Source organism: Metopolophium dirhodum, chromosome 3 (genome assembly GCF_019925205.1).
Source record: "Metopolophium dirhodum isolate CAU chromosome 3, ASM1992520v1, whole genome shotgun sequence".
Lineage (NCBI taxonomy): Eukaryota > Metazoa > Arthropoda > Insecta > Hemiptera > Aphididae > Metopolophium > Metopolophium dirhodum.
The window spans coordinates 16,854,144-16,876,289 of record NC_083562.1 but is presented as its reverse complement, the minus strand read 5'-3'; the positions used below and the strand labels follow the sequence as shown (position 1 = coordinate 16,876,289).

General features: G+C 28.1%; 1 protein-coding gene across 1 annotated transcript; it reads right to left on the bottom strand.

Annotated features, from left to right (window-relative positions):
• Positions 1 to 16,774: 16,774 nt before the first annotated feature.
• LOC132940965 (GS homeobox 2-like) lies at positions 16,775 to 19,588 on the bottom strand. The gene is made up of 2 exons (XM_061008790.1): positions 18,827 to 19,588; positions 16,775 to 17,726 (listed from the first exon to the last, which is right to left on the bottom strand). Exons 1-2 carry the CDS (start codon positions 19,332 to 19,334, stop codon positions 17,332 to 17,334), a joined length of 903 nt encoding a protein of 300 aa, XP_060864773.1. The 5' UTR covers positions 19,335 to 19,588; the 3' UTR covers positions 16,775 to 17,331.
• Positions 19,589 to 22,146: the final 2,558 nt, after the last annotated feature.

The window sequence follows — 22,146 nt, the reverse complement described above, 5'->3', positions numbered from 1 at the left end:
GTATTATTGTTGATAATAAACATTAGATCAATACCCATTTGCATTATTTATTAATGCAAATATAAAACACTTTTTAAGTTTTATATCAGAGTAAATCTTGAATACGAAAGTTTTACGACTACCACAATACCCGACCCACATTTCATTTATACGAATAATATTAAAAATATATAAAAGTATTATGAATATTTATTTTCATTAAAATATAATATTGTCATTTTTATAATTTTTTATAATAATTATATAGTTTACAATATTTTTTTAGCGAACACATGGTTTGCATACCTATTATAGTTGATGTTGTACAAAGGCAGATTAAACAAAGAATAAGTTTGTGTGCTTCAACTAATGACGTCGCAATAAATAACAGTAAGTTTTGACCTAAAACCATATATTGTAACTATTATATACCAACGACGTATCTATTATTTTTTTCATGATAGAGACTTGAATTTCATATGATATGTTGAAAAACTTAAGTTCATAGTATGTACGAGTACTTATGATTAGTATTTGTGATTTTTAGCATTTTATTTTTTTAATTTTCAATGATTTTTTAAATGTTATAAACATTTTTTATATTGCAACCCAGATAGTATATTATACCTTGTTACCTATATTAACCTTGTAACTATTATATACCAACGACGTATCTATTATTTTTTTCATGATAGAGACTTGAATTTCATATGATATGTTGAAAAACTTAAGTTTATAGTATGTACGAGTACTTATGATTAGTATTTGTGATTTTTAGCATTTTCTTTTTTTAATTTTCAATGATTTTTTAAATGTTATAAACATTTTTTATATTGCAACCCAGATAGTATATTATACCTTGTTACCTATATTAAATTTAATAATAATTCATATTTAATTTATGTAATAACAATTATACAAAATATAATAATATAATTATGTATTATTATTGAAATAAAAAAATTGTTTTAAATTTAAAACTGTCCAAACTTTCTATAACTCAAATTTGACGAACGTCGATTAAAAAAACTAATCGAAGTCACAAAGCAAGAAAAGTTAGAAAAGTACTGAAGATTGTAGCCTATTAGTCTCAATAAAATATAAATTTATATTTTTTAACGTAATTGAAGTAGATATTTTTTATTTTAAAATTTCATTCCTGTGCTTACCTGATTTAAACACAGTTTAGTTTGTATTAGTAAGCTCTTTTAAAGCTCTTCAGTCTTATAGTAAATCTAACTTTTTTTCACGAACCTGTTTACACATTCTCCTCAAGCTTTTTATATATAATCCTCTACTATTTTTACTGTTTACTTATATTTTATTCGTTTTTCTTAACATTTCTTACATTTTTATAAGAAATACTATAATAACACTGTTTTTGTGCATATATATAAATTATTTATTATAAGGTTTTTTACCCAACGTATAAAACAGATTTTACTATTATTAATTTGATCATCTAAAATAGTAATTACACCATCAAACATTGGTGATTATTCTATTTTATGTGATTATTAAATATTTTATATATTCCAATAACATTATTTTGAATATAATTTATTATGTTTTATGCAAGTAGAATCTGTTTTATTTTTGTAGTAATCCTATTGCTTAAATTACTTTACACAGTTATTTTAGATTCTGAGCGAAGCGATAAATGTATTGATTTTACAATGATGTGTTTTTTTTTTATTCATGTCTGTATACACGGAAAGTAGTATAAGAAATGTATAAGAAACTTCGAGGGTGGTTTCTGATAGAAAGTTGGATCTAGTTTGCGGTCAGAATGCGAGTGGACAAAATTGAATATTCTCAGTACTTTTTAACATAATTGGGCAAAAAACAAATGGTAATTTTTAGTTTTTACACATAACTAGTATTTGACAAAAATAACAATGTTGGATATTTTGTTGTAATTCAAAAACATTATTTACGGGGACTAATACAATTATACATTTTATTATACGCAATAACATTTTTAAAACGTTTGGATTAATTTCAAGCTATTATACCTACCTACCTATTTATTCCATGATCCTATTCATTGCACTGTTTTACGGTAAGGCTGTATTGACTCAAAAGTTAATAACAATAATAATATAATGTGATTGAAATAATATACACATTTATAATAATATTACAAATTAATTAATGTGGTTTGGTATACGGTGCGGTGGTTGCTTTCAGTCACGAAACATGTTCTGAGTGTAAGCACCAGCCGGTATCACTATTAATTAATATAAAAAATGAAATGTTGAAGGCAAACATTAATCAACCTATTGCAATACTAATAGTAAGTTAAGTTACTTATAGGTAGCAATATAAAAATAATATCATACAATTTACTTGATATAGGCTGATGGACCATCTCCGCTCAGAATCGTTTTTTGTATGCAATGGTATAATATAATGGAATTAAAATGTAATACATCCATTACAGTTACCCACCCGCCAGCTAATGTACATCAGAGCGGTACTAACTTGCCCACTTTAATTTTAATAAAATATTTTTTTAACACAGTATAAATAATAGCATTTGGTATACGTATAACATTATTGAAATTTAAAAAAATATTCGCACTGTTTATTGAAATATAAAATTGAATAAACAAAAAAATTGTATAGTAATTAGTAAGTAATAATATAGGTATGCAATAATGAAAAATGTTGAATCCCAAAAAATAATATTTCTTGAATTACGTGAAAATAACTAAAATCGTCATTGTTCAAATAACCAATTTTCTCAAAAATTAAAAAAAAAATCCTGCGAGGGACCTTCGTTGCTGTATAGTACGTGTAAATTTTAACTGATCATTATGATAGATATTATGTTAAATTTGAATTCAATGATAAACCGTTATATACAAATTATACGTTGAAACCGATTCTAAGCGGAGACGGTTAGTTTATTTTTTTAATTTGTTTTATTTTATATGTATACTGCTATTAGTACATAGTTTATTTTTCTATTAATTATTTGGTAGGTTGGAATAATTTTTACCAAATAAAATTATATAAACCACACATATTATATAGTAATTATTATAATACTATGAGTTATTATTAACTTATAAGTCAATACTGACATATCTAGTACCGCTAGTATAACATCAATAGATTCATGGTAATATTTTCTAACCTTAGATATTGAAATAAAAAAATATACATTTTTAACTACCAAAATTATTTGTTAATTTTCATTTTTTTGACGAATTTTGTTAACATTTGAACTTTAATGGCTTAAAAAAAAATCGTGACTGTATATTCCATATTTTAATCGCTGTAAGAATATAATATTATGAAAATCTTATAATTTATTTTGAAAAATTTTCAATCAAAAATTAACATTTATCATACATAAATCAAAAATATACTAAACGATGTAGAAAATTAAAAATATTTATATCTAGCACAAAAAGTTCCAAAATAGTTTGAAAGGTTTATCATCTATTACATAATGATATTATAAATATTTGGTGAAAATATTGATCAACAGTTAAACATTTTTGAATTACAACAAATAAGTAATTTTGATTTTTTATGAACTGGTTAAGCTTAATATTCCAGTTTTCCTATTTTTTTTCCCCAATTATGTTTAAATTTACTGGGATTTACAATTTAAGACTACTCTAAAGTACTAACTAGATTACACAGAAAAAAACTTATAAATCAATATTTAAATAATCAATAATTCTTTTAGACATTATTACTATTTTAAACATGTTCAAACTGTTTTTATGGCCAAATATATTTATTATTATTATTATTATTATTATTAATACATTCATTGCTCCGTGCATAATCTGAAAATGTTTCTTGCATATAATGTCACAAAATATAATAAATTATTTCAGTTATTTATAACTTATTAAAAAAAGCTAGAAAATACGTATGTATCATTTAGTATTAAAATATTAAAGGATCACTTGAATTGTTATTCATACATAAAAATATAATGCTGATTTTAGGACACCTGTTGTGTAATCTCCTTTTTATAAACCTATATAACATATCAAATTCAGGAGTTCCAATTTTGTGTTGTTTGCTTTAAGAGGATGTCACACCCGCATATGTTGTTTCCGTCTTACAAAATATGTACAATATATCAAAAACTATTTTGCGCGGGACAACTTTTCTCACACTATATTTGTTGTAGAACTACCAAATTTTCACAACACGTAAAGAAGAACTTTATCTGTAGCACAGCGTGCTTTTTTTTAATAGCATTATCCAATTATTTTTTATAAGCAAATGAAAAAAACAAAAAAACTAAATGTTTAGAAGCAAATAACTTTTATTGTATTTATGTTATCTAAAATATGGGCACGCTGTTGCATGGATTATTTTCCACACTATATGTTCAGAAATTTTGAAGCCACTACTACAAACACAGGAAGATAAAAGTTGTCCTGTGCAAAATAGTTTTTGCTATGTTGTACATTTGTAAGACGGAGACAACACATGCGGGTGTAACATCCTTTAAATATTTGAGTGAATTTATCTATTATCAAACTTAAAGGTAAAAATATTATCTGTGTTCCCTCGTTGGTATTTTTTATATTACAATTTTTAAGCAAGTTATGAGTACTTATATAAAATATTAAAATTAAAAAAGGTGGGTAAGTGGATGTCGCTCTGGTGTACAGTAGGTGACAAGTGGGTCACTGTAATGGATGGTGTTAAATTTGAATTCAATGATATAATATCATTGTATAAGAAAAACGATTATGAGCGAAAACGGTCAGTCAGCCTATGATATTACCAAGTATATTTAATGATATTATTGTGAATAAAGTAATTTTATAACCTATTTATGTGGAACCTTGTTTTCAATTTTCAATCCTTAGCTATAAAAGTTGAACATTTTATACATTTTCAACTACAAAATAACTATTAAATTTTGTCAAAATTCGAACTTTAAATGCTTATAAAAAAAAATTGGGGGACAGAGTGGCCGAGCGGACTAAGGCATCGGCTGCGACGCAGTCGACCCGAGTTCAATTCCTCGGCCATGGGCGGCATTTTTCTTCGGACAAGTCACGGTGTCCGGAGAACAAGTGTCACCATCCCCGACCCGGGCATGGCAGATACCTACGGGTGCCCAATTAAAAATTCTGCCAAACAAAACACATTCGTGTTCCTCCCCCTACCGACTTAATAACCTACAGTAAAAAACTAAAAATAGCTAATGGCTTCAGCTGTCGGGTTCAAGATCAATTAAAAAAAAAAAAAAAATTGTGCCTATGTATTTTTAATGTTTTTCAACTGGTATTGTAACATTATATCAGAAGCCTTGCATTACATTTTCACGCTTTTTTACCTAACAAATAAAATTTTATTCATATATATAGAAGAAAAAACTAAAAAAATTGAAAACTGACTATGTCTGTAAACAGCTCAAAAAGAGTCAAATTATTTTATAAATTTTATCGTGTATAGAAAATGTTAATATAAACATTCAGTAAAATTTTCAAGCATCTATACAGTCATTCGTTTTTTAATCACAATAAAATAAGAAAATCGTTACATGAGAAATGGAGTGAATATCAAATGTTGTAAAAATATAAATTACAAACGATCATAAAAATTTAATTTGACTTTCTTGTAGACATTTTTTTTTGATAAAGGTAGACAAACTTACGACGAATCTTGTATTACATTTTCAAATCTTAGATTTAAAAAGAAAATTTTCTATGAATTTCTAAATCAAAATAATTTGCAAATTTTCGTGATTTTTCAGTATTTTGTCAATATTTGAACTTCAAATGCTTATAAACAAAAATTGTGACTAAGGATTTTTAATTTTTTTCATCTGCCTTTGAAACACTAACCTAGGAGCCTTCTATTAAATTTTCGAGCTTTTTTAACCAACGAATAATATTTTATTGATATTTATAGCAAAAAAAGCTAAAAAAAAATGGAAACTGAAAATGTCCGTAAACAGCTCAAAATAAATCAAAATATTTGGAAAATGTTATGGTGTATAGAGAATGCTAATATAAACATACAGTCAAAATTGCATGTACCTACGGTCATTTGTTTCAAAGTTGCACCAAAAACAGATTTTGCGTAAAAATTGCCGTTTTTCCTTAATTTTTCTTTTGTTTTTCGTCGGTTTTGAAAACTACTAGGAAATTTTTACTTTTGACCCCCCAAAGTACCAATTTGATTCACTTTCCTATCAGAAAAGTTACTGTTGAAGAAAATCCAAGCACTTTTACTATCCTAAAAGGTGATGACAGACACAAAAAAAATTTTAAAAAAAACACATCATTGTAAAATCAATATACATTCATCGACGCGAAGCGCTTAGAATCTAAAATGATCAAAACTCCCTTAAAAATTATAATATAGTAAAAAACCCAACGAGAAAACACAGATAATTTTCTAACTTTAAGGTATATAATATGTCAATTATTAAGCTGTCAAATATTTTTCTAACGATACAAAATTAAAACAGCTGAACGAAAATTTCTTATGCTAAAAGAGATAACACATGTGGACGTGATGTTTTCTTTAAAAAATAAAATTGTAACAATGTAAACATAGTATTATACTATGCATTAATTTTAGTTTTTTTACAAACAGTTATACACCTTTAGGCTTCAGATGGGGTTTATTCATTTTAATAATATAATGTTTTTATATGTATAATATCTTAAATTTTAATTGAACGAAAACAGTTTCATTTATTGATAATAATATATTTTGAACATGATCTTATATTATGAACCTATTGAGCATAATAGATGATGGATACATTTGGAATTAAAATTAGGATACATGCTGTGCTATGTGCATTGTGCACACAGCTATAGTATTATGATGATGACAACTCTGTTAACGAGATTAATTTGTATCTGATCGTCCCAAATAGTGTTAATAGTTTAAGTCAATTAAAGTAACAACAGTATACGGGTTAAAATACTGGTATGATAAAAAAATAATAGTGACAATATCAATAAAAATAATAACAGTTAAAGCTACAAATTAAAGTATAAATGAAAACAAGGTCGTGTATATTCGTGTATAAGGTCGTGTAGTTTCAAAATGTATTATAATATATTAGTTTGTTACAAAATAATATTTCAATAACAATTAACTATTAACTAACTAACCAATTTGTACACATATTATATTGTTATACATAGGTAACTATAAATACAAAATGTAACTTCATAAACTGATACATGAACTTGACAAACAATATATTGTTTTGTACAGTTTTTCTAAAAAACGTTTTAACCCAAAGATGTAAATGGTCACCTAAGGGTTTACCAAGGATATAAATTTCCTAGAAATATTATTCTGGGGATAAGATCTCCCTTTTTCCGTAGTAACATTTTGGTTCAAAGTTTTTAAAAAATATACTATAATACATTTTTATTTTACATGACTATTGACTATATTATATTTTTTTATTATAATAATTATTAGTAACTGAATAATTAGTAGGCTGGAGTACGACAAGTAACGTTATGATATAGCTTCAATACGCGAGTTAAAAGTAGACATGTGTATATCTATATTTGTGCTATAAATTAAAATAAATAAATAAACTAATTAATTTATATTAAAACAAAATAAGTATTTGTTTAAAGAATACTTTGTAAAAATGCATTAAAAAAAATCAATTTGACATTTATAATTATGTAAATTAGTTGACATAATAAATAAACCAATAAATTATGTTTGACATTTTAAATGGTAATTTATTTGATCACAATTTCTATACGTGTTCAATCAATTCAGGTATGAGTACCTAGTACCTAACTATACATCAAATCACGAAACAATGTCTAGGTTTTCTTCTTTTACCTAACATTTAGTACACGTTATTCCACACCGAATTACGTAGTCCAGTCTACGAATGTATGTTGTGTAATTTATGTGAATTTCTTTGGGGGTTCTCTATATATTAATGTCTTATAGGCTATAAATCAGTATTTCATTGTAGAGTTACGCTTTCAATTATACTGAATATATTAACACAAATTAATTTTGTAAAATATTTGCACTGACGAACAGGTTTTAAAGCAAATTTCCTGGGAAAGCATAATATTATATTAAATTCACTATACGGGTTGGAAAAGTTTTAACGAAATAAAAAATGTAATAGTAGGTAAAATATTACATTCCACTTCGTCCACGTCGTAATACAATGTATAATAAATTGTATATACTATATACCTACTCTGAAGTTTGATGGACTGGTTGGTGATTTCGGTCTTATTTTATATTTTTTGACGTGTAAATGTATAGTAATAGTATGATATGATTTTAATTATTTGAAACAAAAATACAATTTTTAGTTCAATAAAAATAATTTTTAGCAAAGACTATAGAGTAAAGTTATGGATAAGTTGACGCTCCGTAGTTATTTTCAATAACTGAAATATACTGTAGCTATATTACTTTATATAGTTATATATATGCAGTACACATACGTGATACGTATTGTACACAATTATAATTTATTAAAGTAATAAATATAATAAATTAATCGTACCAATAATCGTTGCGGTACGCCGGTATCCGAGATAATATTATGAAGCGTTCATCTACAGTCTACATTTATATAGATATGCCTATAATATGGTTAAAATAAATTGATTAACATAAAATATTATAAAAATTAATTTTTTCTTATAACTGACGTCTGACACATAGGATATCAGGTAAATCAACCTGTTATATTATCGTTATCCATGCAATATTAGGAAGACAATGTCATTGAATGTTATACAATTTTTATGTAATTAGATATTTATACGAAAAATAAAGACTTTTTATTAAAAAATGTGGTTATTTTGTTAAGATTCAAAAAATCATTAACCAAAGAATATTGGAACATTCTACATTAACTTAAATTATCATATTTTTATTTTCTATATTAATTTTCAACGTAATTTCTCGGTAAAAATTTTGAAAGCTTGAATATAATGTTTCTTATAAGTTTTATAAGCATTTACAGTTTAAATTCGGACAAACCAAAATATTAAAACAAAGTACACCGATTTTAGTTTTTTGTTGTAATTCAAAAATATGTATCGTGGGGATTTTAAACTTGTATGTACATTATTATATTTTATATAGGTCAAAATTACTTTTTAATAACATTTAGATTAATTGTATGCAATTTTCTATTGGCTACCTATTTATACCACAAGCCTATTCACACCGTTATATGGTAAGTGAGTATTGTCGTATTGACTTATGACTTATACGTTAATAATAATAATATAATTATGATGCTTATAAAATATTTACTATTATAATAATTATATACCAATAGTTTAATAAATGCAATGTTTTTGTCGAAAATTAATTTGACTTACATATATAAATAACTAACATTAAATAATTATATTATAAATATATCATAAAATATAAATAGGATGATAGATCGTCTTTACTCAGAATCGTTTTCCGTATGCAATGATTTATCATTATATTTAAATTTCACACGTACTTACATAATAGTGACTTACACAAAATAAACGTTAACGTATAAAATATCACATACAATAAATATTAATACAGTAATTTATTTTAATTAAACATATATGAACACAAAAAAGGTGGACAAGTGGGTACAATTATGCTGTATAATGAATAAGTTGTCGAGTATGTCATTGTAACGGATATGTAAGACTCGAATTCAATGATAAATCTTTACATACAAAAACTGAGCATTTTTAGTACCCCAAATATTGATGACAGAAAAATAACACACATCATTGTAAATATAATACATTCATTTATTACGCTCAGAATTTAAAATAAGACGATTATTGTAGTAATAATATTTTGTGGGATTATCTATTTTGAATTGTACATGCTAAGTTTATATTTTTGTATTACACACAGACTTAAGTAAGGTATCACATTTTTATTTTTCAAAGGTTGATATTCCTCGTCGAGGGACATCAATGACTGTGTAATTATTATTTTCAACCAACATTGTCCCGGGAGACGACGACGAAACCGTTTTTCTAAGACGATTTACAACGCAGAATTGTGCTGGGAATTGTCGTACAAAGATACATTTACTCGGATATCTTAACATGTCTTGTACTTGACAGTGATCAATTATAAAGTGAGGGGAAATTTATTCTAAACAGAAATAATTGAAGGATAATACAAATGTTCACTGTTAGAAAAATGTATGATACAAATCTGATAGATACATATTATTAATATGTTATTTATAAGTTGATTTTAGTAGGTACCTTGATTTTCACCATTTTCTGGAAAATCAATAGCGGTTTAAAAATTGAACAACATTTACATGCCATTTATATTGAATTTTCAGTATTAAGACATAATATGTATGAATATCTACAGGCTTGCCTTACTTAAACAATTTATTTAGAAACCTTTGAATTAACAAAGTTGACTGAATATAATAAAATATTATTTTTAACAATAATGTTTTAACCATTTATAATCTTTTAGAACTTTATGTACATTATATACTATATAGTACAGAATATATTGTATTATCTAAATCCCGTATTAATATTTGTGATGGGTTAGAAATGTTTGTTACATTTTAAGTCGCATTAGGTACGTCAGTTTATGAATGTTTCTGTTTTGTTGTGACTTGAACTAGTTATATTATATTATCATTGTGTTTGTGTTTCAGATAAAATGAAAGTTATATTTTATATTAAACCATTAAATAATATATCATGTTGTATTACTATTGTAGTCTTATAATCTTATATGAAATATAACAACCAAATTTTAGTAAAATTATGATATTTTAAATTACAAATCATATTTCAGCATGATATCAACTTAGTTGAACTTACTGTCAAGTAAATATTATTATATATTGCCATACATAACACCTTTGTAGTTTCATTTTCCATAGTCAATTATTTATAACTCCTAATTAAAATATTTATAATATCTATAAAATATTCATAGAGTAAAAAAATTAAATTTACAAATTTCAAATTACATAATATTATGTTTCCTTACTCCTAGGAATTATAATATAATTTTTCTATTCTTCGTGAGCTAAACTATAATAGATATTAAGATGGGTACAGTAATTTTTCTATGAGGGGAGGCGGTAATTTAATTCATACATAATAATAAATAAAAAAGTAGGTCAGCGCATTTAACCTTCGGGCCTCGGACAGGATAGTGTAATTTTACTGTATTCGATTTGAATGCGATGATTGCATTCGATAAAAAACGATTCTGAGCGGACGAAAGAATCTTTTTTATTTAATTTTATTCGTTTCTATGGTGATAAACAAAGCGTTTTAAGAACAGCTTAAGAACGATTTATATAAATAGGTAATTTATATAATTATAATTATAATTTATAATTAGGAAATATCATAAAAATGAAAAAAAATATAAAATAAAAGAAGAAGCTCATAAGTCGCTTTACCATGTCTAGGTAAGGCTAATATAAGTAAACAACCCAAATTTCAAGTTTTTACGAATGTTTTTAACCGAATTACAACAAAAAAACTCCCAAAATTAAAATGTTTATAAATAGCTCTAAAATGGCTAAAATTTTCCGAACTTAAAACCGTAAGAAACAAAATCCAAAATACAACAAAAAATATCTCTTGTTATTTTTCATTTGAAGCAATATTTCTGGTAGAAAACGTCGTCTGTAATTATTTAATATTATAAAATCGTGAAATCGTACGTTTTTTCTCCTTTAACCGCTTTTATTTCGAGTAGCGTTTCGAAAATCGAAAAATGACTACTTTAAAGTACCAGCTCAAGAACATTACCTTTCAGAAAAGATGCTATACTTGATACTTTTGAGCAAGTTTACAGGGAGAAAAAGTGTTTACAGAATAAAAAAGAAAAAGAAATAAACATCATTGTAAAAACTATTACATTCCTCGCTCCTCTCAGAATCTAAAATATAATATTAATTGTTAACTTGGCTTAATAGAATTTGTTATAGTGGCGACTTTTTTTTGGTATAACCACTTTCAATTTTTTATATAATATTTTATCATAATATATTTAATTAAAATGTCCATACAAAACCAGGAGGACTGAATGCCCCTGATCCTCCCCCTTGGGATGCCTGTGCTTACCGTATTGACATACGCATTTTACTGTGGGTAGATAAGTAAGATGATTTTATTTAATTAAACGTTGACGGTTGACGTGCAACACGATAAGATTATAACATGGTATTACATTCATAGACATAAGATTATTTCTCTCCTTAAATTTAAATAACAAAAACAGTATAATGACATTTAAACATGGAATTTATTTAAACAATTTATACAATTCCATATATATGTTCAATGTTATTATTTCCTAATATTTAAAATACTTACACGCTATTATAATATTGTAGTCAAGTGTCTCTGGATGTAAATTTTAATTTAAAAAACGTTCTTTTATTTATTTTTATGAATTAATGTGATTCGTTTATCAACATATTTTACTGAATAATATACGTTATAATAATATTATATTCCACCACAACTGTTGCCCGATCAAATAATTTTGAACTAAATGTTTTTTTTTATTTAAGTTTTTTTTAGATAGTGAATAAAGAATATGTACTACCTATTATGATTTTACTTGTATTCTTCTATGCTACTCGGTGGTTTTAAGTTTTAATATTAATAGGTTATTCGGTTTAAATTTGAGCACGAGAATAGACGGACAACAACCTGTTAAAGTTGTTGATATATTATGATAAAATTCTAATATATTATTAATCTTTCATTGAATTCTCTTTACATCTCGTTCTACACACAATATTTTATATTATCAACAGATTCTTTAGTGTTTTCCACTTAAGTATTCCGCATTTCCACTGATGTCTTTAAATCTGGATTTATCGGAGTTAAATACGATAATTGTATAAAATTTTCTAAATTCTATCAGCTTAAACGGACGACTGTTATAATATCTTGTATAATAGTATCTATAGGAGAACCAAAACTACTTAAACAATTTCTCAATTATTCAATGAATTTTGTTGCAGTTGTACTTCTTCCCAAACTAAAACACTCAATCCATCTCATCTTAATGTGGTTCCACACATGTGAATATGCGATAAGATAACAATATGATATATTATCATAAATGTCATTACTGTTGAGTTCTTTATTATATGCGTAATATAAAAGAATATAATTAATGTTCTGTAAAAATATATGTACTTCATTAAATTTACAACTACTACGTGAGATATTACATACTGAGATGAGCGCTAATACTACATATTATAATAATTTTACATATGATTATAATAATAATTGATAACATAATATAGGTACCTACAATGTACATATTATGTGATATACTAAATAGTAGTTAATACATAACAATAATATACAAAATTAAAAAAAGGTGGGCAAGTGGGTGTCACTCTACTGTACAGTAGGTTACAAGTGGGTCACTGTAATAATGGATGGTGTTAAATTTAAATTCAATGATATAAGTAATAATAATATTATAATTTTATAAGAAATACGATTCTGAGCGAAAAAGGCCTATGATATTATTAAGTATATTTAATGATATTATTGTGAATAAAGTAATTTATATATAGCCTATTTACTTGGGGCCTATTTACTTGGGGCCTTGTAGTAAATTTTCAATCCTTAGCTATACAATTTGAAAATTGTGTACATTTTTAACTACAAAATCATTTTTTAATTTAAATTAAATAAACTTTGTCAAAATTCGAACTTTAAAAGCTTGTTAAAATAATTGTGCTTATTTTTTTTAAAAATATTTTTCAACTGTTATTGTAGCAATATAGCAGGAACCTTGTAATTTTCAAGCTTATTGACCCAACAAATGACATTTTATTAACAATGTTAGAAAAAAAAACTAAAAAAATTGGAAATTGAAAATTGAAAATGTCACTAAACAACTCATCAAAACGAATCAAAATATTTTCAAAATTTTATTAAGTATGGGAATTGATAAAATAAACATATGATATAAATTTCAAGTATCTACGGTCATATGTTTTAGAGTTACACCTAGGCCCGGCTCAAGGGGTAGGCGACATAGGCCCACACCTAGGGTTAGGTAAATAAATTAGAGTTAAAGCTCATTCCATCAGTGTAATGTATAGTTATAATGATTTTAAATTAATCTGAATTATAATGATATAATGCTCAGTTGTATTGATTTAAATTGTAACTCACCGCATAACACGGTAATCATTTTACTTGAAACGTTATTATTTTTGTGGTAACAAATATATCGTCGGTGTTTGGACGTATGGTAATTTTAACGAGCAACCATAGTAAAGCGACGCATACTGAAAATAATTTTGTGAGTAATCTAATATTCAGACGAGACGAGTTGACATTCTCGGGTTGACCATCGTGGCCCTAGGGGACGTATGGCATTTTAGGGTAGGTACCTATCTCATTCGATTCCCGAGCTCTAACAAATCCTAATTCGATTAAAGGCATGGATTTTGATGGCGTTTGAACGGAAACGAGAAAACTCCAAACAAACGATAGTTCTGATGATAATAACAATATACCTAATAACGTAATATTTTAAGATTGAAAACACTTTGTTGTAATACACTCGCGTGCAAATATTTCCTATTTTGATTTCAGATAGAAATTAAAATGTGAATTATACAATATTACAAATACTTGCGATCTAACCTATATAACTAAATAACTTTGTTGATGACTGATTACTATATAATATAATGTTTTACCTACGATATTATAATAATTATAATAATTAATATTACGTACGGCAGACAGTTTGATTGGTCGTTTGAGCATTAACTTTGATGCGTCCATTCTAAATCATCAAACTTCTTGATGTAAATCATGTGTTCTATTTTTTAATAATAATAATCATTATTATTATTTATAACTAACAAAGTACTTAAGTACATACTACATATTACATAAATCTAATGCTTGTATTGCTGTACAGTGTACACCATAGTGTCATACAATAATATAGCTGGTACAGTGGTACCTGCCTAATATTATATCGTAGGTATGTCGTAGGTACCTATAAGCTATAGCCTATATTACACGTTCACCGACGGAAGGAAAAATAGAAAATCGAAGGGGTCGTTGGGGAGAAAAAAATAAATAAACAGAAACTGTGGGCATAAATATTTATTACGTGACCGGCGTACGGGGTCGGGTGCAATAAAACAACAAAACGCGGTGGTGGGCGATTTTCGAGTGTACGGTATCCGTGTACATAATAATAATATATAAAGCCGCGGACGGACGGGAAAATCCCCACAGAAAATGAACAAGGTTTAACGAAGAATCACATAAATCAAACGTCCTTTATACGTTTGGTACATCAGTATATGTATATTTTATATATGTATATAGTATATTATATACGTATATAGTATGTAAAATAACCTTTGCGGCCGGTTTACGTGGACTACCGCTGTCGTCTACCACCACCAGTCACCACCGACGTACCCTCAAAAAACGACAGCGCCGATAATAATATTATTAATATATTATATTGTATTATATAACAGTCGGTCAGACTGTGTCGTGCGGGTTGGTATATTGGAAGGACTGGTACAACGGATGCGTATTGCGTAGGTACCTACCTATTATTTCGATACGTGACTCCTGCAACCTCCCGTGCCGCGTAGGAACGTCCTTTTTACCGAAAAGGGTATCTAAACTTTATTATTGTTTACCCCATTCGCATCAAACAAAACCCTCAACGACGTTTTTATTGGTTTTCAGAAAAGACCACAGGGTTACTCGTACATAATATTATTGGAAATATATAATACATATTATGTGGGTTCAGCGAGTACGTTTTTCTACTCTCAAAAATACGTGTTTATTATAGTTATACGCTATTACCTAATATTATTTAACACACTGCGAATATAAAACAACAAAGTGTCAGAGGTAGTCACTAACCAAAGCATCTACAAAATCGTATTAGATAATAGGTACTCAAATTAACTGTAATGAAAATTAATAATTATAAATAATTGTATACAAATAAAACAGGGAAATCGCTCGGCTATAATAATATAGTTATACGATATGTCATCTGTCGAGTATATCTTGTCATTGACTAGGTCACTGTAATGCATAAGCACAATTTTAATTTTTTTTTCGGGGGAGCTGAACAAATTAAAGCCAATCAGACCCGTAAGGGTACCCACACCCCCTGCATTACCTATACTTACCTTTAATACATTAGCACTTTTTACTGCATATTTTATTGATAAACTGTTAATATTACTCAGATTTCTTCCAACAGTGGGTGCAAGTAGGTGTCACCCTAATTTGCATTTATTCGTTATTTTGACAAATTTTATCATAAATAGAGCTTAAAAGACTTAAAAACAAAAATTGTGAAGTAGTAGTAGATTATTTCAAGCATATATATATTTCTTTACTTCTGTCTTCTACATCATGGTTTATATTTTTTTGAATATATATATATATATAAATAAACCTATAAGCTCTCTTCAATAGCGAAATAGTGGAACAATTTTGAGTGGCCGAGAGTGGCCGGTATTAAGAGGGTTTATAACTGTATCAATATTCATCTATTCACTCAGAATTTAAAAAAAAAATCTGACGGAATACAGAAACCGGAGTTTCGCCCTCATTTTACTAATATAATAAGACTGTCTTATTATAAGTATAATATAAGTTTATTATATACAATTTAAGACCAATAAAAAGTTAAGAAAATATATAATAATGATGATAATATGATACATTTTTAACCAATGGCTTTGTAAAATGTAACAATTTAATATTTATTTTTTTTTGACGAAGCTTATTTTCTTATTTTTGATTTGGATATTTTTATCTAGTAGGTAATTGGATGTGTATAAAATAAAAAATTATTTCACTTGATTTTTAGGAAGAATCAACAATGACAAATTTATTTACAATCTGATTAAAATATTAAAAAAATTAATATACAATAAAAAAAACAATTACACATATAAATATATTTTAGTCATGATGATTTAATAAACATAATATTTATTAAACTATATATAATAATATATTTTGTTCAAACAACGCGTATCAGTTGCGTCTTATTTCATTCAAACCCCGTCAACGCCATTACCGACGATTACTGGTTTATGACGACGCGCAGTACACTGAAAATTCTGTTATTATTTCACCAACTAATTAAATTCGTTACATTTTGAATAACTTAATTAATTCGCGTACACCGTGAACGGTTTAAAAATAAATTCGTGCTACAGTGTTTGATCGATGTCATTCGACCTCCACTCTTCATCACAGCCATTGCTCTTAAGATAATGTTTGTACTTGCCAAGGACGAACAATAAATTACATTATAATATAGCTTGTTCGCCTACACTCACGCCTAGTCAAAACGACCACAACGTTCATCATCATCGCCGCCCTCGGTATCATTTTGTCGACAACCGGACGTACTTCCGACCGCCGTGGACGACTGATGACACGATTTCGGACAGTTGCAGCATGGTGTGCCTGGTTTGGTCGATGACGTGGGTCCGTCTTCTTTTTTGTGCTTAACCCGTCTGTTCTGGAACCAAATTTTCACCTGTTTCTCAGACAACCGCAGACAGTTAGCAATCTCTATGCGCCTCAATCGTGACAAATACATGTTGCTGGAGAATTCTCGTTCTAACTCCAATAGCTGGTTACTGGTAAACGCTGTCCGGATCCTTTTCGAACTTCCGGAATCCGTGTCGCTCTCGCCATTTTCTCGTAGTGGGTCTTCAGTCACAACACAATCTGTATGAAAAAAAAAACAGAAATGTAAGTTGTAATTTTTTTCTAATGTTTTCTTCACATTATACGATTGACCCGAATTAATAGACTATAATGATGGTAATTATATTTATAGTCGCATATAAAACTACAGCACGCTTCTTAAACTATGACCACCGTAGCAAAATATATATTTTTCAAAATATTTAACATTGAGAAAGTAAATATTTCCTGTACAGAATTTTAAAAAAATATACAATTTTTAAAATATATTTACAAACATTATTAAAGAAATATTTATTCTAAATGCTGACTAGAATTACATAAAAAAAATTCAAGTAAGTATAATTATATTTGAGTAATTGAGACAGGGACGAACAGAAAGGAGGTTATGGGTGAGTGACACACTGATACCCCACCACTCTGCAACAATATTAAACATACAGTTGGCAATTCGAAATTTGAAAATTCGGCAATTCAAACTTTATACTCCCCCCTCCCTCCAACAATGGACTATTTTAAGATTGACTTTGATAAGAAAAAAGGAATTATTTTATTGGCATCCTCTTTAAATAACATAATAATATTATATATTATATTAATATTTACTAATTGGAAAGAAATCATTTTTTATAATCTACAATCATTAGTCAGTAATAAATAATAATTAATAAAGTACCTACTTAAAGTAAAGTACTTTCTCTAAAAGTTTCTCTTTACGAACATTTTAAATAATGTAGTTAAAACTAATTTTATTATATTAGATTGTATAAAAAAGTGTTTAAAATATTTCCAAACCTACCTACGCCATAGCCATTAAAGTTGCATCGTGTACCGACTAAGCAACTAATTAAATAACATATATATGGACAAACGATTTTGATTGTAAAATTATTTTTAAAATTTGAAGCTAATATCGAACTAAATTAAATAATATAAATTACATGTATGTGTGATAAGTGCAAAAATAAATTGGTCGTTTTGAATTTCTATAATCGAACTTTTAATACAACACTGCTTCTATAATGGTAATTTATAAACGATGATATTGATAATGAAATTTAAAATAATAACCAATCTTTCCGTTTTTAGTAAATATGAGTTTATCATGTTATACAACTTACCCGGATCGTAAGCCATCATTTCATTTACGGCTCTCTTTTTTGCCGTAGTTTTGGCATGATGTGGTTTATTCTTTTGGCCCGTGTTGGTGGCTACAACGGGAACAGGTTTTACGACCGCCTGCTTTTGGTGGTGGTGGTGTTGGTGATTGTGGTGTTGCTGTTGGTGGTCTTTGACAAATGCACCACTGACACCTCCACTGCTACTGCCACCGACCGGATAACCGAAAAACCGTGGATTAGTAGCTGATGGAAACGCAACAGGCGTCGATGATTGGTATCCGTAGACGGCGGCCGCCGCTGCAGTCCTGTTCAAGAACTGAATGTACTCGTTGAGTTGTGGGTGATAAGATACGGAGGCCGCGGATACAGTGGCTGCAGCGGCTGCAGCAGCCACGGCGGCAGTGGTGGAGGGACGTTTGACGCTGCCTATGAGCGTGTCGATCAGAAATGACCGGGACATGGTCTTCTTGGTCGAGGTCATCGTCACGGGCCAACGAGGACCGTCCATATCGTGGCGGCGGAAACGACTTGGAATTAATAGTAACCCGATCACACGCACGTGACACAACGTCGATATTTTTATAAACAAAGAGGACGGCAGTATAATTTTTTAACACGGTCACGATAATACCATCTGTAATTAAAATAATAACAACGAGATAAATGTATACGGGTTATACGCACGGACACGGTGACGACCAGCGTTGAGGTCTTCGGTAGCGGGGTTGTGTGGTGACTGACTGTCTGCCAGAGGTCTGCATCGCACCAACCCCACCGACCAGCCCCGAGGGTCGTCCCCACCACCAAACTGTGATCCATCTAGCACCGCCTACCCATGTCTTGTACAGCGCGACCCTTTTTTCATCCCTCGAGGGGGCTTCGAGTGCAGCGTATCTGTGTGCATGCGTGTCGCCTCTGCTGCTGTATACAATGGTGTGTTTGTTGACTGTTTTTAAAAACCCATCCCGCTAATTGTCCGTCTGTATACAATTATATATCTGTCCACTGACCAAAAATCAATCCACTCAACCAACACCCTCCCCCTCCAAACGGGGCAGACCGAATTTCCTCGCGATCAAATATCGCACCAGTCCCCATTTATTAATAATGGCCTGATAACTTCTACTGCGACCACTCCGTGTTCTTCTACCGCCCCGTGTATATCATTATTGTAATCCATGATGCACCAGACGCGGAATCGTCATTCTTCGCTGTCAACCGATCGTGACAAACGACAATACGATATAATTCATTCTGTTCGTAAATACGAGGATGAAAATTCATGAGACAACATTTGTATACACGTAGTATGGACTTTAACGCGTTTGTCGTCGAAATATTAACTCCTTCGTATATATGATATGTATACCGCATTGATATGTATTTTATACATTACTGCACGGCACACGCGATTAATATCGACATTATAGACACGGGCGATTATAAACTCTCCCGATTTTAATCACCTGTTGACTCTCCAGATGCCCAATGGTAACTGTTCCGGATCTACTTCAGTATTACCTGACGAATACATAATATATATAAATTCTCCCGAGTCTATATAATAACTTCGTTTATAATAAATATTGTTCTATAAATATTTATAATAAAATAAAATTTTTTTAAATATAATATACATTTGAATTTCATTTAGAAAAAGTCAGTTTATATACATTATTGTACACCCAATTTTTAAATAATAAAAATAATAATAATGTAAATCAATTTCAAATTAAATTTTTATAATAATATGAACCATACATATTTAAAAATAACTTAAGGTGTCTATTTTTTGGTAGTCTATAATTTTACAACAACACGGGAATAGTTTACAGATTTCCTTCAGGATGACCCGGGAGTACGTACATATTTCTTTCAGATAAATATAATGTTGACCCAGGAGAGTTTATCATCGGGGATCGGTATAGTTTAATAATTTTAAAAATCGGGAGAGTTTACCATGCAATCGGAAGAGTTTACAACCGAACAGGAACACTATTACATGCTTGTAGTTGTAGTTACTAGTTTGGTCATATTTTAAGATTAGTCATATTTTACGTTCAACGACAATTGGTACACAATAATATTATATACTATATCATACTGTTATGGGGTAAAATATAAATACAGGGCCCCACAATGTCTGTAAGTCATGTCGTTATCTTTACATATTAAGTAAATTATAAGTGTCTATATTAGTGTTAACTATAACACTCATTATTTTGAAAAGTTTTAATTTTTTTAAATCACAACATATTTTTTGATTTCGTATTCCACACCAACATTTTTTTTTGCTGTAAATAGAATAAATAGTTGTTTAGTTATAATTTTAAAAGTATTTAAAATTTAGATGAGCTGCGAAGAGTAGTATTGGAGTACCTAGCAAAAGTTTATTCCACTATTCACATCTAATCTTTTAATACCTATAGGTAACTAATCAATTTCTAAACTACTCGTTAAAAATTCGACTTTATGCATCAATTCAATTTATATTTTCAAAAAAATTAAGAGTTTTTGAAATAATTAGTGTAGATACTTAAATGGATTTTTATATGTATAGTACTATAGTGTATACCATATTATACATTTATACCTATCTATTTATTATGATGTGTTCATTAAACACATTATATTAAGTGTCATCACCTTCTAGAGATTATTAAATTTAGTACTGTAGATGCCATAAATAATAATGCAATTTAATGGATTAAATATTAAAATAAAATCCAACAAGAAAATCACATTTTTACATTGTACGACATCAGTGACAGCGCCCATATTATAATGATATTATTTAACTATTTCAGTGCTTAACTGACGTTCCATTAATTTTATATGATTTTCTTAGAATTTCAAAATTAATAAAAACTATATTACGAATTATTAATTCTTGATAAATAAAACATGAATATATAATACAAGTAAACTTGAAACTTGTAAACTATATATATTAAGTAGATAATATATTTACCTAATATAAAAAAGAAAAGAAAAATGTTTTTTCGTTAAAATATACCAAAGTGAGTATTGGAGTATTGGATATTATACAGTTTATTTCGTAATTTTATATAAAAAATAATATTTCTTTCTTTATTTATTTCTCCGCAATAAACCCAAAAACTTCTAGACTGTTTTGAAGAAAAGTTATATCAAAAGATATTAGAACATGAAGTCTAGGGTTACGGGTCACAAGCGAGGCAAAAACGTGTTTCTAATTTTCTAGGCTGGCGTATAATTATATTATATTATGACGTAGGTACACATTTAATATAAAGATTATTAATTATTCTGATTAGAACATTTTAACACTTAAACAGTCA

Excerpts from the sequence above, each read along its gene's own strand:
- LOC132940965 (XM_061008790.1), bottom strand. The coding sequence starts at position 19,334 with ATGGACGGTCCTCGTTGGCCCGTGACGATGACCTCGACCAAGAAGACC. Across the intron at positions 17,727-18,826 it reads AATGATGGCTTACGATCCGG|ATTGTGTTGTGACTGAAGAC; the intron begins GTAAGTTGTATA and ends TTTTTCATACAG.